The sequence below is a fragment of the Mustela nigripes genome, chromosome 2, assembly GCF_022355385.1.
Source record: "Mustela nigripes isolate SB6536 chromosome 2, MUSNIG.SB6536, whole genome shotgun sequence".
Classification (NCBI taxonomy): domain Eukaryota; kingdom Metazoa; phylum Chordata; class Mammalia; order Carnivora; family Mustelidae; genus Mustela; species Mustela nigripes.
Genome location: NC_081558.1, coordinates 21,513,682 through 21,541,621, shown reverse-complemented (window position 1 = coordinate 21,541,621; position 27,940 = coordinate 21,513,682). Strand labels below are relative to the sequence as shown.

At 43.7% G+C, this 27,940-nt stretch overlaps 2 protein-coding genes across 27 annotated transcripts in view; one reads left to right on the top strand and one right to left on the bottom strand.

The window, feature by feature from the left end:
- Window positions 1–18,922, top strand: part of PBRM1 (polybromo 1) — a 129,215-nt gene extending 110,293 nt beyond the window's left edge. For 10 of the 26 annotated variants that reach the window (XM_059389891.1, XM_059389896.1, XM_059389899.1 and 7 more), the window contains 8 exons: window positions 1,858–2,041; window positions 2,831–3,041; window positions 3,666–3,867; window positions 7,300–7,464; window positions 10,831–10,986; window positions 14,122–14,192; window positions 14,307–14,523; window positions 16,081–18,922. In XM_059389891.1, the coding sequence (XP_059245874.1) occupies window positions 1,858–2,041; window positions 2,831–3,041; window positions 3,666–3,867; window positions 7,300–7,464; window positions 10,831–10,986; window positions 14,122–14,192; window positions 14,307–14,523; window positions 16,081–16,253 (1,379 nt within the window). In that variant the 3' untranslated portion in view covers window positions 16,254–18,922. Of the gene's footprint in view, window positions 1–1,857; window positions 2,042–2,830; window positions 3,042–3,665; window positions 3,876–7,299; window positions 7,465–10,830; window positions 10,987–14,121; window positions 14,193–14,306; window positions 14,524–16,080 lie in introns of those variants that run through there. The other 16 variants (XM_059389913.1, XM_059389910.1, XM_059389911.1 and 13 more) reach the window with 4 other exon arrangements.
- A 3,571-nt stretch (window positions 18,923–22,493) lies between these two features.
- On the bottom strand, window positions 22,494–26,401 carry LOC132011402 (ubiquinol-cytochrome-c reductase complex assembly factor 5). The gene is made up of 2 exons (XM_059389889.1): window positions 25,997–26,401; window positions 22,494–22,598 (listed from the first exon to the last, which is right to left on the bottom strand). The coding sequence occupies exons 1-2, from the start codon at window positions 26,145–26,147 to the stop codon at window positions 22,507–22,509; spliced, it is 243 nt and encodes an 80-aa protein (XP_059245872.1). The 5' UTR covers window positions 26,148–26,401; the 3' UTR covers window positions 22,494–22,506.
- Between the last annotated feature and the right edge of the window lie 1,539 nt (window positions 26,402–27,940).

Here is a 27,940-nt window from a genome sequence, read left to right as displayed (position 1 = left end):
TTCACCTTAGCATTATCTTCTCAAGGTTCATCCAGGGTATAGCATGTATCAGAATTTTATTCCCTTTTGAAGCTGAGTAATATTGCATTATATGTATATATAACATTTTGTTCATTCATCTGTTGATGGCCATTTGGGTGGTTTTCACCTTTTGACTGTTGTGAGTAATGCTGCTGTGAACATTGGTATACAAGTGTCTAATTGAGTTGTTATTTTCAGCTTTTTGGATATTTACCTAGAGATATAATTTCTAGATTATATAGCAATCTGTTTAATTTTTTTTTTAAGATTTTATTTATTTATTTGACAGAGATCACAAGTAGGCAGATAGGCAGGCAGAGAGGGGGGAGGAAGCAGGCTCCTTCCTGAGCAGAGAGCCCAATGCAGGGCTCGATCCCAGGACCCTGGGATCATGACCTGAGCCAAAGGCAGAGGCTTTAACCCACTGAGCCACCCAGGCGCCCCTCTGTTTAACTTTTCGAGAAACTGCCAAGCTGTTTTCCATAGCAATTACACTATTTTACATTCCCACCAGCAATGTACAAAGGTTCCAATTTCTCCACATCTTTGTCCACACTTATTATTTTTCTGTTTTGTTTTTGTTTTTGTTTTTGTTTAAGATTTATTTATTTATTTATTTGACAGAGAGAGAGACAGTGAGAGGGAATACAAGCTGGGAGAGTGAGAGGGAGAGGGAGAAGCAGGCCTCTATTGAGCAGGGAGCCCAATGTGGGGCTTGATCCTAGGACCCTGGGATCATGACCTGAGCCAAAGGCAGACGCCTAGCAACAGAGCCACCCAGGTGCCCCATTTCTGTTTTATTTTTGTAATGTAATAGCCATTCTAATGCGTATCAACTGGTATCACATTGTAGTTTCAATTTGCATTTCCCTAATGATTAATGATGTTGAGCTTTTTTTGATGTGCATATTGTCCGTTTGTATATCTTCTTTGGGGAAATGTCTATTCAGATCCTTTGCCTGTTTTTTAATTGGGTTGTTTGGTTATTGTTGAGCTATAGGAGTTCTTTGTATGTTCTGGATGCCAGACGTTTTTGCCAGAAATATGATTTACACATACTTCTTCTGTGGGTTGCCATTTCACTTTCTTGAGCGTGGGCTTTGAAGCACAGTTTTTCATTTTGATGAAGTCCAGTTTATTTGAGTGCTTACATTTTGGATGTCACATCTGTGAAACCATTGCTTAATAGAACGTCATAACGATTCATACCTATGTTTTCTTCTAAGGGTTTTATAGTTACAGCTCTTACATTTGGGTCTTTGATCCATTTTGAGTTACATTTTTGTATATGGTATGAAGTAGGAGTCCAACTCCATTCTTTTGCATATGGAAATTCCCTTGTCCCAACACTGTGTTTTTTTTTTTTTTTTTTTTAAGATTTTATTTATTTGTTAGAGAGAGAGTGAGCACAGGCAGAGAGAGTGGCAGGCTAGAGGCTGAAGGAGAAGCAGGCTCCCTGCCGAGCAAGGAGCCCGATGTGGGACTCGATCCCAGGACGCTGGGATCATGACCTGAGCCGAAGGCAGCTGCTTAACCAACTGAGCCACCCAGACGTCCCATCCAACACTGTGTGTTAAAAAGACTCTTTCTCCCCACCTTAAATTGTCTTGGCACCCTTGTCAATAACCCATTGCTTGTAAAAATCCAGTTGTATGGATTCATATCTAGACTTTTAATCTGTTGATTTGCACACTTATCCTTATACCTGTGTATCCCTTTTATATCTGACTTTTGAATCATGTGAATGTATTCATTCAAAAATAATAAAAATTTTAAAATAATTGTTAGCTATAGCCACAGTTCACTCCTTTAATTTCCCTCAAATCTTTCTTTCAGGAAAATGTGCTGTGTTGTCATTCAAGGACTTCCTCTCCTGCAGACCAACTGAAATACCAGAAAATGACATTCTGCTTTGTGAGAGCCGCTACAACGAGAGTGACAAACAGATGAAGAAATTCAAGGGACTGAAGAGGTTTTCACTCTCTGCTAAAGTGGTAGATGATGAGATTTATTACTTCAGGTAAAGTTTGAAAAACAAAAGAGAAAAGAGCACTTTAGCTCTTAAAAGGAAAACTGATATCAAAATCGTTTAGACCATAGTGGTTTTTTATTTTTCTTAGGTCTTAAACTAGAACAGTATACATTTCAAATAGAAAATGTTAATTCAGCTAAAAATTAAAGGAAAATCATCCTAATCTGCTGAGATGTGGTAACTGCCCTTGACATGGACTCCAGTAATTGTAATATGGAGGCAGAGTCCTTGAATCTGGTTTATAGCCTGTTAAAAGATTGCCTAGTTCCACAGTATGAAAATTCTTTTCACTGTATTATATGGGCAACTAGATCCCAACTTTGGACCCAGTACTTCTGTGGGTATTCAGCGCTACCCTTTAAAATACAAACATCCATGAGTACATGTGACTTTTATAAATACACATTTAAATTCTTTCATTTGCTGATTTAGAGTATACATTGCAGATTGCAGAAATTTTTTTTTTTTTTAATTTTGTTATTTACCTATGAGAGAGAGAGAGAGCGCGGGGAGGAGCAGAAGGAGAGGGACAAACAGACTGCACTGAGTGCAAAGCCCTGTTGCACCGAGTGCAAAGCCCAGCTTCAGGGCTCAATCCCATGACTCCCAGGAGCATGAACTGAGCTGAAACCAAGAGTCAGACACTTAACCAACTGAGCCACCCAGATGCCCCAGGAAGTCTTCTAAATCTTAAACCAAAGTGTTGCTTTCTGATGAATCCTGGAATGGTGTTTGGGGATTTTATTTATTTATTATTTTTTATTTCACTTCTTTTAGAAAACCAATTGTTCCTCAGAAAGAGCCCTCACCTTTGTTGGAAAAGAAGATCCAGTTGCTAGAAGCTAAATTTGCTGAGTTAGAAGGTGGAGATGATGATATTGAAGAGATGGGAGAAGAGGATAGTGAAGTCATTGAGCCTCCTTCTCTACCTCAACTTCAGACCCCCCTGGCCAGTGAACTGGATCTCATGCCCTACACACCCCCACAGGTGATGGTGACAAGTTCCTGTTACTTGTCTTAGGCTCAGCTTTGGTTCATAGCACGCTCAAGCCAAAGGAAGGAGACACCTAGCCCCCACATATGTGAGCTTCAGCCTGCAATTCTGCAGGAAGGAACTGATTTTTTTTCTTTCTTGATGCCACTAGGAAAAATTTTTCATTTCTTGTCTTTTTAAAATGTGCATAGATAACTATTTTTAAAGCCACATTAAGTTAGAATGCTCTCCCTGCCCTGTGTTAAAGGAGAGCAATGAAGAGTGGCATCGCCCTGTTACCCTAGCTTTTACTGCTCGTATCTTTCCTCTCTCCTATAGACCCTCATCTGGGTGGAGGTGATCCCTATTCGTATTTTTTCCTCATTCAGAATTTTTCCAAGACATAATTGTGAGGTCATCATTACAAATTACAGTCATGGAATTCAGTGAAACTTTCATTTATTTGTTATATGGTAAGCGGCAAGGAAGAACTTTTTAGACCAAGGAAATGGCCAGCTCTAAGTTAAACATGTCTACAGAACAGTAACTATTGAATCACATGTTCCTGGCTTCCAGAAACCTTGAGCAGTTAATCAAATGCGATGTTCTGATGCACTATAAGAGCTTTCTGTCTTACAGTCTACCCCAAAGTCTGCCAAAGGCAGTGCAAAGAAGGAAGGCTCCAAACGGAAAATCAACATGAGTGGCTACATCCTGTTCAGCAGTGAGATGAGAGCTGTGATTAAGGCCCAGCACCCAGACTACTCTTTTGGGGAGCTCAGCCGACTGGTGGGGACAGAATGGAGAAACCTTGAGACAGCCAAGAAAGCAGAATATGAAGGTAAATAGAAACTAGGCGCAACTATCTCAGTTTTCTAAGCAAGGGGGTGTTTTCAGGAATGCACGTGCATAGATAGGTTTTACTCTCTTGTTCTTACCACTTGCACATGAACTTTGTGTTGGGGACTGTCTGAAATGGCTCCCGTCCAGCAGTTTAAATGCCAGCCTTGTCCTGACCGAGCAAGCACTGACCCTGACTTGGCCTTTGATCCTGGTGGGGTGTTGTTTTGTTTTGTTTTGTTTTGTTTTGTTTCTTTTTCCCCAAAAATTTCTCAAACAAATATTTTGCTATTAAAATTTGCATGATTTTCTTCTTTCATTGAGTCCTGTAAGCACACATGTGTTGAGCTGGGGAATGATTTGTACAATTATATTAAATTATTAAATTAGATATTAAATTAGTATATTAAATTAGAATTTTGGTTAAAATTCATCTGAAAGGGGGCTTTCAAAATTAGGATTTATTATGGCTCTTGATAAGCCACACGTTTAAACTCCAGGCTGAGGCTTGGCTGAAAGCGCTTGGTTTCCTAGGCCAGTCCTGGCCTGTACTATGTCTGCATTCGTAGCTACTTTTAAGGCACTTGAAGTCTCTGATAAAGCTCAATCGCCTTCATTTTCCTTTTACTCTATAATTAAATCATTTGGGGCCATGAGCTATCATTTAAGGATTTGGTGGTTCTTAGCCTTTAGGGACAAGTACTTGAGAGAGATTTTGGGTTTGTTTTTTGTTTTTGTTTTTTAATGTCAGGCATACCTTTAATAAATGAGTAATGAACATTAGCTTAGGCAGTACTCTTGCCTTTGGAGCTATATTTTTCCATTTGGTATTGTATGTGATGGTTCATTTTGCCAGTTTAGAGCTATCTCTCAGTGTTTCACCACTGTGATCAACCATATCTCTTCTTGGCTAAATCCATTATTTTCTAGGAAACATAAAGAAATTAATTAGGGCTGCCTCCTTTATTAAAGTTTATGGTGTTTCCAAAAAAAAAATATTTTTAAGATTTTATTCCTTTCATTTATATCAATTGATAATTATAAAATTATCTGACAGGCTTCCCCAAAGATTTTCTGCAGAATCCTAATCCTGCAAGATGTTAGCCAGAAAAACCTTTGTGGCAAAACCAGTTTGAGAAGTACTCCAGACATTCACTCTTGGAAACTCACAGTGCATATTCCCACATTAAAGTCTTTAAGACCTACAGTAAACACCTGTTTTTTTTCACCTGGCATTTTCTGAAACTTGACCAAGTATTCATATAATACCTTCTAATATCATAAAGAACAAATAATTTGCAGAATTCTCTTTAAGAAACCCTAGTCAGTTCCATAAGAACCTCAGACTTTGGGGACGGGGGGAGAATGTCCAAGTTTATAGAGCTTTGATATTTCTGACCTTAATGATAGTTACAACCAAAGATATCACTCCACTGGAGGAGCGTTGGAAATGAAGCTCGCTTGGGTGTAAAGCCCCGTCTAAGTCAAATGAAGCCCATACTCTGTGGCTGGTTATTTAGAATGTGAACAAGAAAGACAGATGTGTCTGGATGTAGTGTAAAAGTAAAAACACTGGAGCAGGGCTGAAGAGAGTGAGAAATGATGGCTTCTAGGAAAGTCTCCCATATCCAAAGGGAGTCTGAAATTCAGGGAAAACCGAGTGAGATGAGTTGTGTATAATTCAGCAGTGTCTGTCTAAAACAAAATCTGAACTTTTGTTGTTGTGACCAAAACCCAATTTGGTTTTGAATTCAAAAGCCAGAGTTTGGAGTTTGGCTGGCTTCATTTAACAATTTTCTTTTCCAACATAGCCCCTTGGGCACTTCCTGGAAAGAGCCAATAGGTAGCCAGTCCTGTATCTGATGCACAAATCCGAATTTTTCTTTTTTCAACTTTTTTTTTGCTCTCCCATTTTACTGTCATTTGTTTAATGAAAATACTAGAGTTTGATGTGGGGGTCTAGGTCATTCAGTGTTTTTTTTTACTGCTCGCACAAGGAAATGGGTTGTTCAGTTGGCCTTTGTCCCCTCACGCTCATTGTACAGAGGATCTGTAAACTGGGACAGTGTTAGTGAGTGATGACTTGCCTATCTGGCAACTCTGTCGTAGCCTGGGAAGCTTTGACTTGCTTGACTTTCACATTCTTATACACTAACAGAGGACTGGAGCTGTTGCTTCTTGATTCTCTTTAAAGCCATGGGATCTCAAGCTATTTTCCACTCCTTCGATCAGCCAACAGTATCTTTTGAGTTCCATGTTGGAGGGTTAATGTGTGGCAGTGGAATGTGCTATCATGAGTCACGACCACATGTTGCTGGTTCTCTCTGTAGCCTTGGACAAGTCACTACCTGTCTCCCAGCCTCAGTTTGCCCTGTGAGGAGTAAGGAGGCTTTCCTTTATATGAGTAGTGAAGCAGTATAAGCCCTGTATTGTGGGTGTGTGGGGAATACACATTTCTAGAGTTTTCTAGAAAGGGTCCAGGCTGTTAACTCCTAAAAAGACTGGGAATGTGATTGTTGGGGACTACTGGCTATGGAGGTACAGGACAGAACAGCTCAAAGGCGTAAGAGACGTAGCAAGGTGTGTTCCACAGCCCAGAACTGGCACAAGCAAATGCTCCTCTTGCATTTTGGATGAAATAAGAGTGAATTCTTGGAACTTTTGCTGATTTAGGATAATTTATGGTCACTATTGAACTGCTCAGCTTCAGGAAACCTGGTTCTGGCAGTACATGTCCATTGCTTCATATGTGTATACATATTCCCTGCTTTGAATGACTGTAGCCTGGAGTATTTTTCCCTTGGGGTTTATTAAACATGACCTCTTGGCTTAATTAGGATGTAGAAAGTAGTGTTTATTTTCCCTAAAACCTTGTGGAGGAGGCAGTAAGCTACTTTTCCCTTACAGAGTTAATTTTCTTCAGCTGCTAAACCCCATGACACCAATGACAAGAGTCCTCAAATCATAGTAAAATTGGGTGCAAGGAATCAGGAAAGTAGTGTAAGTAACAATTGTGCCAAAAATTATAATGGGCCATGGAATTGCTTCATGTTGAAATTATGAATAATTTGTAATGCTATTAATACTAGAATAATGGCAGCTCTTCTCATCTTCAGGGTGCCTTGTGAGATTAACCACGTTGGTTTCGCTGCTGACGTGTTTAAATAAAACCTGTGCTTTCTGAATGTGTGTTGCAGTCTTAACATTCTTGAAATCTTTGCAGACCAGTTCTCAAGATGGGATAGGAAAGCTGGACTCTAGGTTACCAAGTGAAATCGGCCCGACTCCTCCTGTGTTGAGACTAGTCATCTACTGTTCCTTCCGTTGAGACAGAACTGTTGCCTGTGTTTTTACTAGTCCTGTTGAATGCAATGGATGGTATTTTGAATTCCTGGGTTAAAAACAGAATTGAAAATCTGAAATGCCTTTACAGAGCGGGCAGCTAAAGTTGCTGAGCAGCAGGAGAGAGAGCGAGCAGCACAGCAACAGCAGCCGAGTGCTTCTCCCCGAGCAGGCACCCCTGTGGGGGCTCTCATGGGGGTGGTGCCACCACCAACACCAATGGGGATGCTCAATCAGCAGTTGACACCTGTTGCAGGTAAAAACAGGAGCTAAGACCATTTTTTTCCACTTTTAAGAAATTCCTTCATTTTTTTTTTTCTCCAATGAGGAGTAGGCCACAGTCTTTAGGCTTTTCTCATGGCAGAGTCAAAGTTTGAAGTCGTCCATGTCGTCCTTATATCGCCTATCCCATATGGGCAATGCCTCCCCTCTGCCCCAGAAATGGGCCCTGGGCCCAGCCCTGGGGATTGGTAGGGAGCAGCTCTAGCCTGGCTGTGGGCATGGTCTGGCGACATATCCCACCCTAGACTGCTCTTGATGTAGAGCGCTAGAGCAGGAAGCATAAACAGACCCTGAATTCCGTTCTGGAGGGACTCGCAAGAGAAAACACAAAACTAGCATTCAGGTGATGTCGATTCTCCCCTCTCATTCCAGTATTCAGTTTGCCTTGTTCTGCTGCAGCCATCCTTAAGAGACTGGCCATTTAAAAGGATTTTTGACAATGAATTGTAAATCCTTTCTTGGTCACTAATGTGCATGACTGCTAAGTGGAATACAAAGTCCTTATTCAATTCATTGTGCCCACTCTGTAATGCTTTTCTATTTAATTACATTAAACTGCATTTTCTGTTAGTATCCCAGTCACATATTTTTAAAAAAAGAAAAGAAAATGATGAATGTGGTTTGCTTGTGTGTGTTGTCTCTGGTTCTGGTGGCCATAGCAAATTTGGCTATTCTTGAATTGAATATCCTTGTCCGACCTGTCTCCAGTGCAGACTGCTTCTCGGGTCCCTCCTTTGTGATCTCCCTAAGCCTGGTGAGATCCATTCAAACCACCTGAGTGTCTTCTTAAGCAAGCGGTCGGACCTCTTTTCGCAGGGAGTCCAGACAGTGTTGTTCAAGGCAGGCTCATTGGGATGCTGTTTTTGTTTTTGCTTTTTTTGTATTTGCTTTTTAAGGAAGAGTAGCATAGGATAACTTTTCCATTGTCGCTCCTACCTTTTGTGATGGCAAGTTCTCACATGCACTGTCGCTGAGCTCAGCAGTTGCACTCGCCAGAGCACATCTGAATCATGGCTTTTCAGTACTTTCAGTGTAACTGACGTTGATCTAACAAATCTCATAATCGCCTGCTCTATTCCATGGCCCATTTTGGTTAATGGGGTTCCAGAGGGTTTTATAAATCAGGCCTTGAACATGGGGACTTTGAAAGTTAGAATTCCCTCCTTGACATCCTGTTTTGTTCTGTTTGATACGTGATCTTGTAGCACTGTGCCCTTGACTAAAAAGCCCGGGGACACATTACCAAAATGAATTCAAACAGCTAAAAACATTAAAACACAGCAGCTGCAGCATTTTAGCTCCCTGTTGGGGAATAACATCACAGCGCTCTGATGGGTGAGGAGGGTGGGACCCCTTCTAGAAAGACCCTGCTCCATTATTAAGCATGTGTTGCCCAGATTCCGGGCCATGGGAGTGAAGGGTAACAAGCAGTCTTGACAGGCAATAGTCTTTGGTCCACAGCAGGAACTTCGCAGCTGAGAGGGTGATTTTTCATGGGTTTACAGATTGCTTAGGGCCCAAGTCGTAGCCTTGTTGCTGTCTGAGACCAGCTTTGCTTACAAGCATTAAAGCTCATTTGAACACATGTGACTGGGATAATAAGTGCCAAAGTACAGTTTAATGAAGACAAGTGTCATGTCTTTCAGTTCTTAATAATTTCTTCAACCACAGCCCGTGAAGGCTGCGTTCAGATGGGCTTTTGTAATTGAAAGCAAAGCCTCCCGACATTCTTAAACTCCCACCTACTTGTCCCTAAAAGCTGTCTCTGGTAGCGTGGCTAAGAGGCCGTTTGGTAGCTTTGATTTCCTATGTTTAAGATGTGTGTCTGTACAAAAGTAGTTTTTACTCTCTGAACTCTCATTTTTAAAAAAATGAAACTCATAATCCTGTTTCATGTATAGAAGTATTATTTAAAATTCGCTTTACTGGTTTGTGTAAGTTTTTCAGTCAGCTTAGATAGGACTCATGAAGCAGGCTGAAGCAATCTCAGAATTTTCAGTAATTTTACAGCTTCAAAAGACTATAAACTTTTATAAACAAATACCTTTCAAACAGTCCTTGAGGGAAAGTCAAAGAGTAAAATCCTTAGAATGTGGAGTTTTCCACTGTTTCCCAGGGTCCCTCTACAAAGAGTATTTTATAAAATCGAGCTTTGGCTCCAGTCCCTCAAGCCTCCCTTTGTGCAAGAAGCTGTGACCAAAGGTGATTGCATTTTGGGGGTAGTCTTATGTTCTGTTTATTGTGATCATTTCAAATCCTAGAAGAGTCAAGTTGTTTTTCTTGCTTAAAAAAAATGTCCTGTGGCTTTAAAGGTCTTTTGCTAGGTGAGTTTTTGACATTTTGAAATTATTTTCTTCCTTTCACTCCTTTTGCCAGAAATACTTGTTTCTTGAAACTCTTCCCTAGCCAGGAGAAACTATTTTGTGTTGTGAGGATGCACTTTGAAAATAAAGGAATAAAAACCTCTGTTCACAGAAGTTCTGTACCTCATTTAAAATGTTCCCTGTTAACTGAAGGTTTACGTGAGGGCTTTATGTGAATTCGGACACAGAAGTAACAATTGCATTTTCTCATGCCAGCAGAGCCTGATTCTCCAGCCATTCCTTCTGAGGTCTACGTGCCCGCTACCAAGTGACCTGGGCTTAGTTTGGCTTGGGAGGGTTTAGGTTTTATCTTTATTTTACCTGTTTTGAGATCTAAAGATGAAACATCATCCATTGTAATGGCTCTTCTCTGTTCCCCAGCTCAAGGCTGAGCATGATCCGTTTTTACCAGTAGTAGTGGTGCTAGAAGGGAGGGGGAAGCCTTGAAAAATTTTCGACCCCACCCACCCCGCCCCCAGCTGGAGAACCATGCTTTGTGATCAGGGCTGTGCGCCTCATCTCCTTCCATTCCAGTTTCCCCTCATGTATACCCATGACAGGCATATGAGTGTGGGCAGAGTGCAATGATGGGGTTTCTACTGATCAATTAGAATCGCAGTCGCAGAACTGGTCACTCTGTTTGAACAGCTTGCAATAATCATGACCTTGGGAAGGCTGTTACTGGAACTCCTCTTTATTATTATTTAACCGAAAACATGCGGCGTATTTATCCCAGGGAAGATAACTACAAATAATAATATACTAAGTACTAATTCATCCACAGATGTTGGATTTCATATTTGTAACTTTTTATTTTGTTCATCATTGCAACAAAATAATTGCACTAATTGCCGTTATATCATGCAGTACTAAGGGCGCTTTATTCATTGGTAGTGCATGTGGGGGGGGAGGTTGGTATTACTTAGCTCATGTTGCATGTTAATGATGCATGTCTGAAATTTGTTGTGTCCTTCAAGGCATGATGGGTGGCTATCCGCCAGGCCTTCCACCTTTGCAGGGCCCAGTTGATGGCCTTGTTAGCATGGGCAGCATGCAGCCACTTCACCCTGGGGGGCCTCCACCCCACCATCTTCCGCCAGGTGTGCCCGGCCTCCCGGGCATCCCACCACCGGGTAAGAACTTCATCCTCATTCACTCATTAATCTCATCTTCATATTCTCTTTTTTCCTCCGTCAGCCAGTTGTTCCAGGAGGTAGCTGCTGCCCACTGTGGCCAGCCCTTTCCTCACTGAGAAGCCCAGGGCTGCCAGCAGCAGGGCCTGTCCTGTGTATTAAGCAGGCAGCTCAGCACCTGTGCCCTCAGGCAACTGACTGCCTAGCGGCGGCGCAGGACACATGGCAGAGACCAGACTAAGCAGACCACGGGGCAGAAGGCATGCTCGCACACCACTCAGACAATTTGACATGTGCTCAGAATGCCAAATACAGCCTAGAAGGCCACGCCCTCATTATCAGTGAATGAAGTTTCCCAAATTGCTAGTTCCAAGTCACATATGAAAGCACTTTTGGTCCTGAGTGCAATTCTTCCTCTGAAGGAAGGTTTAATTCTTACTGAAGGATTGTCTTCTGTATAGAATCCTTCTTCATCTCCTGCTTCTCAAACAGCCTTTCTAAGGGGATTGGAGAGTCATCAGTGATGATGAAGAAATCCTTCAGTCAGTCATTCCAGGAACAAAAAGGAGGGAGGGAACAAATTTGCAACCAACACATTTTCTGTCTGTGAGTCCCCTAAGAAGTATGATGTAACATTTTAAAGAGCACCAGCACCCCACCCTACTGACTGCAGACACTGATGTAGCTGTCACAGAATCTCAGAATTTATTCCATGTGGAAATACATAAATGGAGTTCAGGAAGAACTAGAGGTTTACTTTATAATTAGTAAGTTGAAATACTGTGAAAGGAAAATCACAAGCTCCCATATTCATATTAATTTCCATCGTATGCAAAAGAGCTGGGCTTTAGCTATAATCTAGTTGGAGGGAATGTGACCTGAAGATAACTTAGAATAACATTTGGTCATTATCCAGAATATCCACTAACAGCCTGGCCCAGATGACAAAATGTAGAATGTTAGATTTGCTTACACCAGTAGTGGGTTATACGGAGTTCGGAGTTCTAGAGGGTCACCCAGCAGTGTGCAGGGCGAGTGAACCTGGGGGCTTGGCCTAGAGCCTCTAGCCACACTCCTGTGACTGTTGTTTAGAGAGTGGCCAGAACTCCACACACAGGTTTGATCCAGATATACTGAGGAGGAAACGTTTATGGGACTGGGTGCTTCCTATAGAAATAGTGGCCCGTGTGTGAGTCGCTCTTGCAGCACAAGTCAGTTATAAAATGGGTATACCCACATGACCTGTAGACTTGGCCTTCATTCTGTGCCCTCTCACCTTGGCATTGGGTATCTGACTGACTCAGACCAGGTTGGACTTGACTTCCAGGTGCATGTGTTACTCACTGGGAGCCACATCTAAGGCCAGTACCCTTTAAGTAGCAGATAACCTTTTGGTGGGTATTGGGCACACTGTGTCCCTTTTCTATGCTTCAGGTTCCTAACTGCAATGGAGGCAGCACACATACACTTGATTTTAGTCGGAGAGACAGGAAGAACCCCTCTTAGTGCCCACACGTGCGCACATACAAACACACACACGTACCCATCAGCTTAGGCTTTAAGGAGAGGACTCAGGGAGCTCTGGTGACTCAGTCCACATTCTCACTAACTTCCCCCTTGCATGGCCTCTGTAAACAGGAAGCAGGGAAGTGTGCTCGCACAAGCGCACACACGTATCTGCTCAGGCTTTGAGGAGAGGAGGCCTTAAGGATCTCCTGGTGACTTAGCCCACATTCTCACTGATACCCCCTTGCATGACATTTGTAGACAAGAAGTAGAGGGAATTGCTGAGTTGTTTGTGCCCTGCAAAACTAGCAAAAGGCAGCTCAGGGAGGCCCCCTGCGTTATGGGATGTGAGGAGGGTGAGTGTCTGGGGGGCAGTGGCGCACAGGGGTTGTTAGTATGTTGCTGGACTAGCAGCTTACCCACCACAACCTCTTAAACCAGTCACAGATGAGCATGAGGATCCTGCTGTGGTGATCCAAGTAAACTTCTGGGTACTTAAAAAAATCCCTGCTTTGTAAACAGAGGCTTATTTTTATGTATTACTTCCTCTCTAACAAATATCTAATCCTTCCTGGAAGTGGCCTTTAGCAGTTCTTTGTCTTAGAATAGTGGACTGGTTCTGCCCAGCCAAAATAGCAACATTTTAGAATCCAGAGAAACTAGCATATGAAGTGAGCTCCTTTTGATCCTTCTTTGTAGCTGGCAGGACTTGTTTAAAGTTTAAACAGCAGCACACCAGGGTTTGGGCTATAGCTTATTAGTTTTTAATGAATCGGGACCCTTGCTTATTTCAGCATCTGTTTAGTGAATGGACAGGACGGTCCCGAGATTGAAACAGCCCCAGACAGTATATTTAGGACATCTCACCATTATCAGCTCGTACCTACGGGACAGAAATTGCTTGTGAGGAATCATCAAGGGAAGTTCACAAAATTATTCCCAGGTACAGAGTACAAATATAGTAGGTCCATGAAGTGTCCTTCCCTTTGTCATTTTTGCATCTGAAGTGACAGCAGCGAGGCTGATCTGCCTCCAGATGGTCCTTTTCACAGAACCGCTCACCAGACGGAAGTGCCCTGTCCGCCAGTATTAGTGACTCCTGTTAGAAGCAGAGGTGCTGGGGCCCGTGAGAGGGCAGCAGGGATGTGCCTCCCGTCTCCACGGGGCTCACTAAACTGTGCCCTTGCACAGCCTCTTCCCTTGTGTCCCTGTTCTTGAGCCCGATGGCAGGACCATTACTGCCAAAATGAAACCCGGGCTTCAGTTGCAGGAAAATGTGTCGTCAGAAGAAAATTACTTTGAAAATAGAGACCTAGTCCGACTAAGCTGACCTAGGGGAATGTTAGAATTGTATCCAAGGTTCAAAGCATTTCTAAGCCATGAATAATTAATGCACATCTGACAGGTTGTACTAGCATTATACTTAAAGTACCTAAAAAAACAACAGAACGTGAAATTTTCTCTGTGAATGCTGCATCCCGTTTTGGGTGCAGAGGGTTCCTATCGAAAAAATTCAAAGGCAGAGATCCATAGGTTTGCATTATAAATGGCATCATTTCTTATCAGTAGTTTTTCAGTAGTCCTCTCAACCCAGAGCCTCTAACTGTGCCATTGCATTCTGAATTATAGGTGTGATGAACCAAGGAGTGGCCCCTATGGTGGGGACTCCAGCACCAGGCGGAAGTCCGTATGGACAACAGGTGAGACTCTCAGTTGGATTTTCTAGGACTTGACAGAATTCAAGTTACCCTCTTTCTCAGAGTACGTGCCAGGTGTTTTTTTTTCCCCTCACCGTGTGCTCTGTGTTCTTTCAGGTAGGAGTTTTGGGGCCTCCAGGGCAGCAGGCACCACCCCCATATCCTGGCCCACATCCAGCTGGCCCCCCTGTCATACAGCAGCCGACAACGCCCATGTTTGTGGCTCCCCCACCGAAGACACAGCGGCTTCTCCACTCAGAGGCCTACCTGAAATACATCGAAGGCCTCAGTGCTGAGTCAAACAGCATTAGCAAGTGGGACCAAACCCTGGCAGGTAAGGAGTCCTTCAACAAGCCTTTGTGAAGTCCCACTGCTGTTGGCATTATATTGTAGGGTAGACACCACTTTTCTCAGAGGAGTAAAATGAATTCTGTAATAGAAGGTTTGGAGCTTTTTTGTAGAGTGACAGCACACACTGAAAATGGGGCTTTTGCTGTATTTCTGAGTTTTGTCATAAATATCACTGCTCTCTTTTTAAGTGTATTCTGAATTTTTTCAATCCTTTTTTAGGCATTTGGGTATTAGTATAGATGCATTTGGGTAAATTAAAAATTCCTTCGGTTCAGGGGCATCTGGGTGGCTCAGCCGGTTAACCTGTTTCAGTTAACCTATCGAGTTACTTATTCAGTTCAGCAGACTTAATGTGTTTTCAGTACATACTAAAATAACTTGCCTGGGGCTCTGGGTGGCTCAGTCAGTTTAAGTGGCTGACTCTTAATTTTGGCTCAGGTCATGATCTCCGGGTTGTGAGCTCAAACCCTAAGTGAGGCTTCATAGTGGGCAGTGAGCCTGTTTTAAGTTTCTTTCTCCCTCTGCCCCCCCCCATAAAGTTAAATCAAATTAAATTAAATAACTTGGCTGGTTTCTAGAAGGAAAGGTACAAGCTCCTATTCATCATTCTTCATTTCTTTTTTTTTTTTTTTTAAGACTTTATTTATTTAGTGCCAGAGGGCGGGAGCAAGAGGAGGGGCAAAGGGAGAGGGAGAGAGTCTAGAGCAGACTCCATGCTGTGTGCAGGGGCTGATGTGCGGCTCGATCTCACATTGCTGAGATCAGTCACCCTTGAGATCGTGACCTGAGCTAAAATCAAGTGTTGGATGCTTAGCCGACTAAGCCATCCCGTTGCCTCTCATTCTTCATTCTAAACCAGTTTGATCATTTGATTTCTTTCAGAGTAATAGGTATGTTTTCATTTTCCTCACATTTTCCTTTTTAGGAACTTTTGTTAACACTGAAGAATTATTAATTTTTTAAAGAGCTATTTACTTGAGAAAGAGAACAGTGAGGAGAGGCAGAGGGAGAGGGAGAACAAGTCTCAGACAGACTCCAGACTGAGCACAGAGCCCAACCTGGGGCTTGAGTTCATAACCTGAGTCAAAACCAAGAGTTGGACGCTTAAACCACTGCACCACCCAGGCATCCCTGGAGAAACGATTAATCATCAGGACTTCCTGCAACACAATACTAGTGATTAGATCTTTTAGGTGTTTGTGCAACTCTGATGTTCCCATTCATAGAGAATTATGTTACACTGTGCAGCTCTTTTGTTAAGTCATTATTATAAATTAGAGAATTTCTAAAATACAAACCATAAAGCAGTAAGACATCCTTAGCTAGGTAGCCTCGTACCCAAGTGCGCAGTTTTTTAAAAAAAAGATGCCTAATAAAATGATAGAGAAGACATTTGCTTGGAAATACCCTGCAGAGTTAAATTCATAATACTTAATAAGTGTTATATGCTTTAATAAATAACCAGATCTTAGGTCTAAGGGGGAAATTGTTACCTTAAAATTCCTACTTTTCTTCCTCTTGTGTGCATTTTAATTTTCAGCTCGAAGACGCGATGTCCATTTGTCAAAAGAACAGGAGAGCCGCCTCCCCTCTCACTGGCTGAAAAGTAAAGGGGCCCACACTACCATGGCAGATGCCCTCTGGCGCCTTCGGGATTTGATGCTCCGAGACACCCTCAACATTCGCCAAGCATACAATCTAGAAAACCTTTAATCACATCAATTACGTTTCTTTTATAGAAGCATAAAGAGTTTTGTGGAACAGTAGCCATTTTAGTTACTGGGGGTGGGGGGAGGAACAAAGGATGATAATTTTTATTGCATTTTACTGTACATCACAAGGCCATTTTTATATAAGGACACTTTTAATAAGCTATTTCAATTTGTTTTTGTTATATTAAGTTGACTTTATCAAATACACAGAGATTTTTTTGCATATGTTTCCTTCGTTTAAAACCAGTTTCATAATTGGTTGTATATGTAGACTTGGAGTTCTATCTTTTTACTTGTTGCCATGGAACTGAAACCATCAAAGGTTTTATCTTGGCTTGGGGTTTTGGTTTTTGGTTTTTGGTTTTGTTTTTTTATAAAAGAACAAACAAAATGAAAAAAATACACACACTCACACACACACGCACGAGAGTTTACAGATTAGTTTAAGTTGACAATGAAATGTGAAGTTGGTCCTAGTTTACATCTTACAGAGGGGAGTGCACTGGAGTCTGCTTTACGTACTTGAGTATCTTAAGCCTCTTCAGCAGAAGCTGTCTTTTATAGTTGAAGTGAGAAGTTATTTTAGGTTACAGGTGTTTGGCAGACCTGGCACATTTGCTCTGTTAACTCAGAGACTTGCTCCAGAAATCTGAAGTCAGTGCTGTGCATCCTTCTGCCCCTGGTGCATCTCCCGGACCCCTGGAGGGGGGAGCATGGTTTCTTGTGCTCTTAGTCATCTGTGGTGTCAGTTAGTTTTGCAGAACACGTGCACAACCCTGAATTATCTTTAGTCTTGGCAGGTAAGTTTAAGGGTACTTTTGATCTATTTATATTGAATTCACAATTTATGCCTATACTTGCTAGATGATTTAAAATTTTAAATCTCTTACATTGAAAACCATTAAGTTCACCTTGAAAAGCATTGAGGTGTGCATAGAGGTGATTTATTTTTTAAACCTAACACCTAACCTAACATAGGGAAGGGAGTGCATAACCAGATACGAGCTTTGTCAGAAGCATAATTGTAAAAAGGGTAGATTGTCTACATAAGCACGTATATTTTCGTATTTTTATTTCCTCACCAGATGTGGCTTTTTTTTTTTTTTCTTTCTAAGTTTCTGTGTTGTAATTCTCAACCAGAAACTTAAGGCTTTCTAAAATGTTTTTTAAATTTAACTTGTGCTTTTGTATTTCAGGAGAAAGTAATTATAATCTAAGAAAATACTCACTTAAAAAGACCAATATGGATCCCAAACATTTGGGGTTGACCCTTTCTCTTTCACATTAGCCTAGAATGAGTATCTGAAGGCAGCATATGATTCGCTGACAGGTAGAAAAGCACCACACCTGGATTCCCCTCGTTTTTTTGTAACAAGATTGTTGCCGTTTTGGTAGAGCTTCCCTTGCTGTTTGTAAATTGAGAGAGTGACTCTCACAGGATACTTTTTTCTTTTAATCTGGTATGAATCAATACCTGAATATTTAATTGCCATTCTTACAAAATCATGGGGACAAAAGTGTGTAGAATGGAAACAAGTCTCTTGTATTCTAAATACTTTAAATACAGGAGGCCCTTGTAACCTCATTGCCTATAGTCAACCACTGGGTCTCAGTTTGCATCAAGTGTTTTGAATAATTCTGAATTTTAAAAAATGTATTGCAATAGTATGTCAGTACCTTATTGTTAAACTGAATCAGAGAAAGAAATCTTCACTTCCTAGTGATTTGGGCCATTGAGTCATCATGGACTGTATAATACAATCAGATTATTTTATTTCTAGACATTCTTGAATTACACCAAAGAACCTGAAATCTAATTTTGGTTAAGTTATTTATTTATTTCATGCACCCATCTTATTTTCCTTTTTAAGGTCTGGATGAGACTTCTTTGGGAAGCCTCTAAAAACTCTTCACTGTGGGCTAGGTGGGGCATTAGAAGCCAGGGCACTCCTCCTCCAGGCTCCTTCCCAGTGTCTAGAGGTGCTGTAGAAACCATAGATCCAGCCAGGGGCTTCCCTAAGGCAGTGCAGAGCCGGGCCAGGGGGCCAATAGGCAGGCCCTAATTAAGTTTAAAAAAAAAAATCTATGTATTTATTTTAGAATCATGTCTTTCTGTATATTAACTTGGAGAGTATCAGTGAATATATAGGATATAAGATTTGAGGTCAGCCATCTTCCAAAAAAGATAAGCCAAAAAAAAATTTTTTTAATGTCCTGACTTAAGAAAGTACAAGTGAACTATATACATCTTTCCCCTCCCACTCCATGAATTTTAGGAACTAGTGATATGGCTTAGAAAGTTTAATGGCCTAAATATTTTCAAAATGTAAGTTCATGTGGAAAAGAATTTTGTTTATTTGGAGGAAAACCTCTAGGTTTAAAATAGTATGTCAGCCAACTGATTTAAAAGGCCTTTGAACTGCTTTGATTTTGAACCCACCCTTGTCTTCCTATGAGGAAGAACTGACAGGGGACACTTGTGTGAAATCTCAAACTGGTGTTGTTGACTTCTGAGCTTGAACATTTTGCAGACCTAATTAAAAACTTGGTTTATTCTAATTTCTGTATCAGAGGAGGTTTAAGTGGTAACTAGTCCTTTAACATGTATGTATCATATGTTTGTTCATTTAAAGCTTTTTAATCCAAATAAAAATGGAGTTTGCAAAGTGATTTGGATTAACCAGGTTTGGTTGTTCTGTTAAAGCTGTGTCAGATGTTAGGTTCAAACAGGCTTAATTCCTGCAAGTCTTGATTCTGTGCTGACAGGGTTATAGCTGCCAATTTAAGGGAACAAAACTCCTCAGGTGGAGGTCAAAGTCAGTGAGTGAGCAGACCCTGGTTCAGGGCTCAGGCTGCATTAGCACAGGCCGAATGCAGCCACACTGCAGCTCAACACGCCCCACGCCACGCCTCTCAGGCAGTCAAGGAATTCCTAACATGTCCTCATCGTGGGCAGAAATACAGGTTGAAGTTAAAATTGGAGAAGTATTGATGGTGGAAGGTAAGGAAAGCATGTCTTGTATCATAAAGCATTGTAAGCCCTTTGTCAAACAGTCAGGTGTCTGTGGCCAGAAGAGACGGGTGGCCCAGGTTGTCTTTAACATGCTTATAAGCTCTTAAAAACATGACCACACTTTTAATAGAAGTGTTGGTAAAATCAACCAACTGTTTTCCTCTAATATCACTTTGCAAATCCCTGTGGCTCTGTACCCCTAAGTGTTTAGGGCTGTACTGCCATCTGTGCTTACGAGCATATTTTGAATAATGATTGAATAGTCAAACATTCCCACTGAACACTGAGCGAACAAATACTGCTGTGACTCTGTTCCTTTTCAGTTTGGAAGTGTGCTAGATCAGCCAAACGAAAGTTCAGAGCTGAACACATAATAGACTGCTTCTGTCCCCGGAACAGATGTGGCATTGATGCCTTGTGGGTTGCACATAAATGTGACAAGAAATTCCCAATTCAGTGCACATGTATAGAGTGTGAACTGATACTGTACTGCTTTTCTAGGAGAGAATTGCTTTGGAAAGCACCAAGGTCCAAATGTGCACTTTTTTTTTTTTAAAGATTTTATTTATTTATTTGACAGAGAGAGATCACAAGTAGGCAGAGAGGCAGGCAGAGAGAGAGAGAGGAAGCAGGCTCCCAGCTAAGAGAGCTGGATGCTGTGCTCAATCCCAGGACCCTGGGACGATGACCTGAGCCGAAGGCAGAGGCTTTAACCCACTGAGCCACCCAGGTGCCCCAAATGTGCACTTTTTTACAGAGAAGTAACTTGGTGTGAAAAATTGAGACATACGAAAAGAGAAGAGAGATCAGTGTGTTTAAATTATACATCTGAGATTTAGGCAAGACTTTCAGAATAGAGGGCAGCCCCCTTGGGTCCCCTCCCTTCCCAGGAGCTTTGTAGTACCACTTTGCTATCGCTCAGTTAACCATTCTTTGCTGCCCCCTCACCAAAAGACTTCCAGAATAGGATCATTAGAGGGATCAAGATAGCCCTCATTTATTGAGAATCTGCTGTGTACCTAATTTAACTTTCCCTATCAGTTTATCTGGTAAAGTGAAGCACTCCAAAGCCCACTTTCCTTAAAATTTTTAAAAGATTTTATTTATTTGACAGAGATCACAAGTAGGCAGAGAGGCAGGCAGGTCAGGGGTGGGGGAGAGCAGACTCCCCACTGAGCAGAGAGCCAGATGCGGGACTCAATTCCAGGACCCCGAGATCGTGACCCAAGCTGAAGGCAGAGGCTTTAACCCACTGAGCCACCCAGGCACCCTAAAAGTTCACTTTCCTTACCCAACACCATAGTGGAAGTAAATTTCAAGCAATAAATGCTAATTCAATTTTTGTCATTCTAGAAGTACGGTTTTTAAAACCTGGGTCATTAGAAGCTTTGCCTCATAGTTTACACTAGGAGGCACTGCAGTCCTAGAATTGCATGTAAGAGCATTGCTCTAACCGTTAAAGTTCCCTAAGTAGTTCCTGTGCCTACTAAGTCAGGCAGAGTCAGATCCTGTACTAGGAGGGTTAAAGTTTGTTTTAAGGTGAATTTAAAAAGCTTTCACCTCAGTTAACAGAGGTTAGTTTTTACCCTCTAGCATCGAAACTGATATGCTCCGAAAGTACCTTCAATTTAATGCAGTAAGTGCTTTGCCAGTCTCCTTGCCTTGAAGTAACATTTCTTATCTACAAAGTGTTGTTGTCCTTCAGTAAAGCAGCACGCTAATACAGATTTTTAAAAAAAGAAAGAAGAAAACTCTTTAAGGAAGTTTAAACATGCATTTGTAGCTCGTGATTTTCTCTGGGGTGCAGACAGGGAGGTGGCCCAGGGAGGGAACCCACAGCAGACATGTAAGTTAGTTGACGGTTTTATTAGCATTTACAACTTCCCTTTGTAAACAGTGTGTCCATTACATATTCTCTGTATATATCAGTACTAAACTAAAACCAGGATGGGGGAAAAGCATAGAATAAGGCCATGTTTAACTGGGAGAATGTGACCACAATGTAATTCCTTAATGCTGTAGTCTAACCACTAAAATGCCTGTTAGGTTAGGTTCACCAGGAACTCTCTAGGCACACAAGTGCACAGGAGAAACACCTCCCTCTCCCTGGTGCTGTGGATCATCACTGGTCTTCGCATGCAAGCCATCTCTGAGCAGTGATTGAGCTGGTATGGGTAGTGCTTGAAGGAGATCTGAGTAGTCAGTGGCTTGCTATTTATACTGAATTGGTTCTAATATCAATGGACTGAAATTAGAAAAAAAAAACAAAAGCTTGGGAAGGTAGGTTCGTGGCAGAGATATTTAACCTGAGATTACCTGTGGCCTTAAGCATCTGCTTCTGTAATATTCATGAGCAATTGTTAGAAACCATTGTGAAACTTAGCCTTCTTTAATATAGAGATGTGTTCTTGATTAAATAGATGTTGGATGTAGTTACCAAGCTTGGAGTAAAAGGAAAAAAAATGGATAAAGCCTTTGTTTTTGCTATCAGCTGACCCAGACTTACTCTGAGTCAAATTACAAAATCTCTCCCCAGTAGACTAAGCCTCTGACTTAGCTGAAGTCTGTGGTGGTTTTATGGTTTTGCTTTTTCAGTGTGAAGGTTCACTTTCTTAGGGAAGAAGCAATGTCTTTACCTTCAACAGCTTCATGAAAGCACATCTTCATCACAGACAAGTATGAAGCCTCCCCCCTCTGGAGTCTTCCTGGAGCTCTAGCAGCCCTTGTATGTTTGTGGGACAGGCAAAGGAAGGGGTTATTTCTGTTCACAAGAGCACCTGACCTGAGTAATGTATGGTCAGGAATTCCCACCAGCCTCGCAAAATGGTGACAGATTGGTAGCTGGCAGAAATGTAATCTGCAAAATTATCCTGGTTTAAATAGTCCTGGAATGGAGAGTTTACTTTTATGTCCATGATGAAATCTGAATTCTGCAAAAAAGTAAGGTTATCAATGTGTGGCCTAGAACAAAAGACTCACAAACAATTCCGACTGTACTAAAAAAGCATCCTGCTTGATCCATGAATTGTTTTAAGAAATAGTTCATAGAATAGATTCATCGGGCAGGTGTGTTTCACGAGGAAATAGTTTTTCCGTTAAGTGTTGTCCAAAAGTGACTTAGGAAGTATTGAAGCAGACAGGAAAACTATAAAAATTCTTTGTCAAGGCAGTTCTGAATAAGAACAAGAGATCCAAAAGGTACATTTTCAAAGGAGTTGAAACCAGCAGTGAAATTTCATATTCACTTTATTGACGGCTGAAGTTCAGTCTCCGATGCATTTTCCATCCTCCTCTGATACTGTCGTTCTGAGGCTTTTCTACGGTAGACATCATCTGTGTCAAATAAAAATTTTACTTAGACTTTTAAGAAATAGGAATTAAAGGCACTTAGATCTGACTAATTTAATGAACAGTCTAGGTCTGTCAGCTTTTTCTGAATCTCATTGTTTTAACTCAAGGCCAAAATAAACTTCATTTAAAACAAAACTTGGAGGGGGGTGTGCCTGGGTGCCTCGGTCAGTTAAGCGGCTGCCTTTCGCTCAGGTCATGGTCGCAGGGTCCTGGGATTGAACCCTGCATCGGGCTCCCTGCTCCACAGCAAGCCTGCTTCTCCCTCTGCCTGCCATTCTCCCTGCTTGTGCACATTCTCTCTCTCTCTCTGACAAAATCTTTAAAAATAAAAAATAAGTTAAATGCAGTTCTGCACATCAATAACATGGTGAGAGTCCGTGTCTTCAAAGACAGGTTCGTGTCCTAGCACACCTCTTAGCAATGTTTTAAGACTTTCCTCACTTCCTTCCCTACCCCACCCCCCAAAATGTCTATTTTCTCCGAAATCATCCTTAACTAAAGTGTCTCAAAGGTGCTGCTTGCCCTTTGGCTCTGCAGCTCCCTTGCCCGTCACCAGGAACTCAGAGTGGGGAGGTCAGGTCCCTTGTTCTCAGCTCTGCTTTTCCACACTGCTGATTCTCCACCCTCTTCCTTTTTGGCGTTTGCCATCTGCCACAGTCTTCTCTGCAAGGGCATCTGCTCTCTACTCCCCTTCAATCACTGAAAACGCGGACATCTAGGTCAGGCTCCTTGACCTGTCCTGTGCTATCTTCCCAGGCAACGCCACCCACCATGAGGATGAAGCGCTCGTCCCCTTCGCCTGCTTGACTTCTCCAGTCAACCTGTGCCATCTACTTGCAGTGCTCTCTCAAATAATTCACCCTGCCCCGACCGATTCCTCTACTACCTTTCTAGGCATTCTATCCTTGGACCTCTATTTAAAGTTCTTCCCCAGGCACTTGGCCCCTGAACACCCCCTCAGCCCCACCTTGTTCTATCTTCCTGCTCAAACCAGCGGCAATTCCCTCCTAGCAATATCAACTTCTTGACACACCTTCAAAACCCCAACTACAGATTCATCCAGCTGCCCTCCCCCATCCCTCCCTCTGCTTGCTTTGCACTGTGGGGCTAACTCATGCATTTAACTGGGCCCTCGGTGGTGCCTAACAACCCTGTTTCCTCAGTCATGACCCTGACCCACCCTCACTCACCCTCAGATGGCCATGAACTTTCTTCACACAGATCAGTCATCAATAGAGAACTAACTTCTAGCTAACTTTCAAGGGCTACTCCTATCGCCCTGCTCTGATCCCAACCTCTCCTACCTTCTCAAGAGCCAGTTATCTGCAGCCTCTCTCCACTCCCCTTTCCTGACCAGCATCTTTGTCTCTCCTGGAGGGCTAACCTCCCATTCACCTAGTCGGAGTACCTGGACCTCCTGTCTTCTGTGATAAACCCTCCTGGTTTCCCTATTTGTCTCTCCAGCCATTGCCAATCACCCTTAAAATGTTGGGATTGGACTCTGACTTTCATCACAATCTGCTTCCGAATGACCCACAAACCCATATCCATGGCCCAGATGTGCCTCCTGAGCTTCAAATCTGTATAACCATCTCCACCTTAGCATGTCCAAAACAGAGTCTGGACTGTCCTGCCAGTATCCCCCCTGCACACCAGCTGTCCTACCGGAAGCCTCCCCTGCTCATCCGGAGTCCACTCAATTACCAGGCCCTGTCAGGACCACCTCCCAGATATCTCTCAAGTCCACTCACTTCTCGGCATCCCGTCCGTCCCCACCCAACCAGGCTACCGTCTCAGACCTGAACAGCCACACAGCCCAAGTACTCTTGCCCCCTCTCCCCAAGAAGCCATTCTCCTCCTGTGATGATCCACTGCTGCTTAAAACCCTTCAATCCTTTGGGTACACTCTTGGTTCTCCAGTCCTGTGGCCCTGCCCAGGCACATTTCTAACCACTTCATCCCTCACTCTGCTCACCTGCAGTCCCTCAAACAGTAAATATCCACACCGTGGCCCCGTGTTTGCTCTCACCACTAGCATAAGACACTTTCAACTCCACGAACATTCCCCTCATCTGGCTGACCTACTCAGTCAGTCTGCAGTCCCCACCCGACATGGTAACTCCTGGATGCCTTCCCTGCACCATCTGATCCAACTGAGGTAGCCCCACCCAAGACCACCATTGCCCCCCCCACACACACACACACACTTCCCCTCACAGCACTGATCACACTTAATAGTAATTGACGTTATGATGGGTCTCTGCCATTAGAACTCTTGTGGAGTGGGGGACTCTCTACCTTGTTCATTATATACTCTCATGGGTGCTCATTAAATACGATGAATGGATAAACAAAAGGACTAATCTTTAGAAACACTAATGTAACTTTTTAAAATAAGGGTTGGGGGAAATCCCTGGGTGGCTCAGTGCGTCTGCCTTCAGCTGAGGTCATAATCCCAGACTCCTGGGACCCAGCCCTGCATTGGATCCTGCTCAGTGGGGAGCCTGCTTCTCCCTCTAGCTTTCTCCCTGCTTGTGCTCTCTTTGTCAAATAAATCAAACTTTAAAAAGTGAAGGGTTGGCTCCATTGGCTGGCTCAGTCAGTGGAGCTGCAACTCTGGAACACAGGGTTGTGGGTCTGAGCCCCATGTTCAGTATAGAGATTATTTTTTTAAATCTTTTTTTAAAGAAATTTTTTTTTTAATAAGGGTTGGCAGTTCATAAGTGACACATGTTTCTAGAGAGGGATAAAGCAGAAAGGACCTAGGGGGTGGGAAAGTCTTTCCAGAAGAACTGGCCTTTCCAGAGCTAGTGCTCCACAAAGCAGCGCCCGGCACTCTTTCCACAGTGCTGGACGCCGGTGCCAATGACTCTGCCCGGCAAAGACAGTGGTAGTTAGGCAGGCAGAGCAGCTCCTTCCAGGGTTTGGACTGAGGAATCCGGAAGAGGGCTGGCTAATTAGCAGGAGATTCCCTGAATCTTCAGGATCCCACTCCCTTCCACGGCGCTGTCAGCAAGTCTGTTCCTTAGGACCAAACAGCGTCACCGGCCCGCAGGGACGCGGGGCAGGCTTGAGAGCAGAGCGTCCTGCGTCAAGTCACGTGCTCTCCCCGAAAGTGCAGGGAAGGTCTTAAGGTTGGACGCAGACATGCCTTTGTCACCCCGGGCCGCGAACGGAAGCGTCCTTGCCCTTCTAACCACGGTAAGAGCAGCTCAGCGCTCTGAATGGAACAAGCGGTCTGCAACCTAAGACCGTCCCCCCCCCCCCCCCGCACAAGGGGCCCCCCCCCCCCCCCCCCCCCCCCCCCCCCCAGGACAAGGGGTCCCTAGCCGCCTCCTGCCTTCCTGAAATGAGACGGACCCTGCTGCACCCCCACTTACAGAAGGTCTCCTGGCCCACACGCAGTTTAATCATGATCCACTCCATCGTTCCTCCCAGGACAAAAAAAAAAGGCAAGAACCTGTAGACGCCGAATCGATCCTTCCCGGGCACCCGCTGCAGGACCCGCTTCACCTGGGCCCTGGAAAACATGCCCGACCCAGGTCGTGGAGAGGGGTACGGCGGAACCGGGAGCCACGGGAGCTGCCCCCCGCCCCACCCCCGGACTGGAGCGTCCAGCTACAGCTGAGCCCGGACGCCTAGATACCGTGCTACGTCGGCCCTGACCCACAGCCTGGCGCGAGCAGAGCTGAAGGAACACCGAGCCCCAGACCCAGAGCCTGAACGGCTCCACCAATCAGAGTGCCGTAGGGCGCGCGGATCCTCCAGTCCGAATGCGGCGAAGCGCGCGTGCTCCGTGAGGTCGAGCTCAGCCGGAGGGAGCTGGCGCAGGCGCCTCGGCTCTGGAGGCGGGGCGGCCGGAGAGGGCGGGGCCTCCCACGTGGCGTCGAGCCGGCCCTGCCCGGGCCTCCCCTTTGCGAGCCAGCGCTCGGAGTTGGCCGCGGCACCCCCTACTCTGCCACCGCCATCTTTTTTCTTAAAGTCCTGGTAGAAGTGATGACCTGCTCTGGTGGTATAAACATATACTGCACTTTACTCTAAAAGGCAGTCATGCAATGCTTTGCATTTATTTCGGGGTCGTGACTGATGACTAGAATTCTAAAAATAACAGAATCCGATATGCATTTTTTTAAAGATTTTATTTATTTGACAGATCACAAGTAGGCAGAGAGAGAGGAGGGAGCAGGCTCCCCGCTGAGCAGAAAGCCCAAATGTGGGGCTCCATCCCAGGACCCCGAGACGACGACCCGAGCCAAAGGCAGAGGCTTCAGCCCACCAGAGCCACCCAGGCACCCCCCCGATATGCATTTTTGAAAGGTGAACTTTATCATGATCACAAAAAAAGTCCAAGCAATCATCTCTTGTGAACAACCCCGTATTAATAGAAGCTATCTTGTTTGGGGCACTTACCCTTACGCAGGTGCATGTAGGTCCTTTTTACGCATCACCTCCTTATTCACAATAATCACAGAGCAGCAGAGCGGCTCAAGAGCATGGGCTTTGTCAAACCACATCCCTTGCTCCACGAAGTGGGGCCTCTCTTTTTGATGCTGTGAGGATTTAGAAGTAATACGAATAAAGCACTTACCATGCCAGCAGCATGGTAACTGATCCATTATCGTTAGCTAAAACACGAGGATGATAGCGTGACAATGATATGCTGGGTACCAGCTCTTTATATGTATTCTAGAACCTAGGGACACTCCCCTTTATTTACATCATCCCGTTTTATGGACGGGAAACTGAGAAGTTAGGAGATTAAGCCAGGCAGGAGCACCAGAGCCTTCATTCACGCTTGTTGAGTCCCTGTGCATGCTATAAGGGACTGTCACTTCATCACCTAAGGCTAGAAAAACAACAGGGGCCTATCTTTGAGAAGGAAGACAACTATTGCACAGTCTAAGAACATCAAATGGAAACAACGTCAATAAAAAAGTTCGGTGGTGTGAACACAAAATATACAAAAATAGGCTGGAGGAGAGAGAGCGCAAGCAGGGCCCTTGGCATGGTTCACAGAGTCTGGAGCTGAACTGCTGGCCCAGAGCTGCTTCCTGAATCACCTCTTTTCTCCTGGAGCCTACCCTACCCAGCTCCCTGCATACTGGCTTGGCGGCTCACTCCAGGTTCTCCTCGTGGTGGCTCTGGGAGCCTGTCACCGCCGGGTACCCGTCTCCCACCCTGAGGAAGCTTACTTATGGACAAGTCCCAAAGGCCGACCTAGCTCAGTTGGGCTCCCATGGGACTACCCTTTGGCCTCCGTCCGTGCTCCTCCCTCGCCCCACCCCATCTCCTGGCCCAGGATCTGGCCCACGGTTGGTAGGTTC

Bases quoted from the DNA above. Each gene is read 5' to 3' on its own strand.
- LOC132011402 (XM_059389889.1), bottom strand. From the start codon at position 26,147: ATGTTTTCCAGGGCCCAGGTGAAGCGGGTCCTGCAGCGGGTGCCCGGG. The intron at 22,599-25,996 runs GTAAGTGGGGGT...TATTTGACACAG, and splicing joins TGTGGGCCAGGAGACCTTCT to ATGATGTCTACCGTAGAAAA.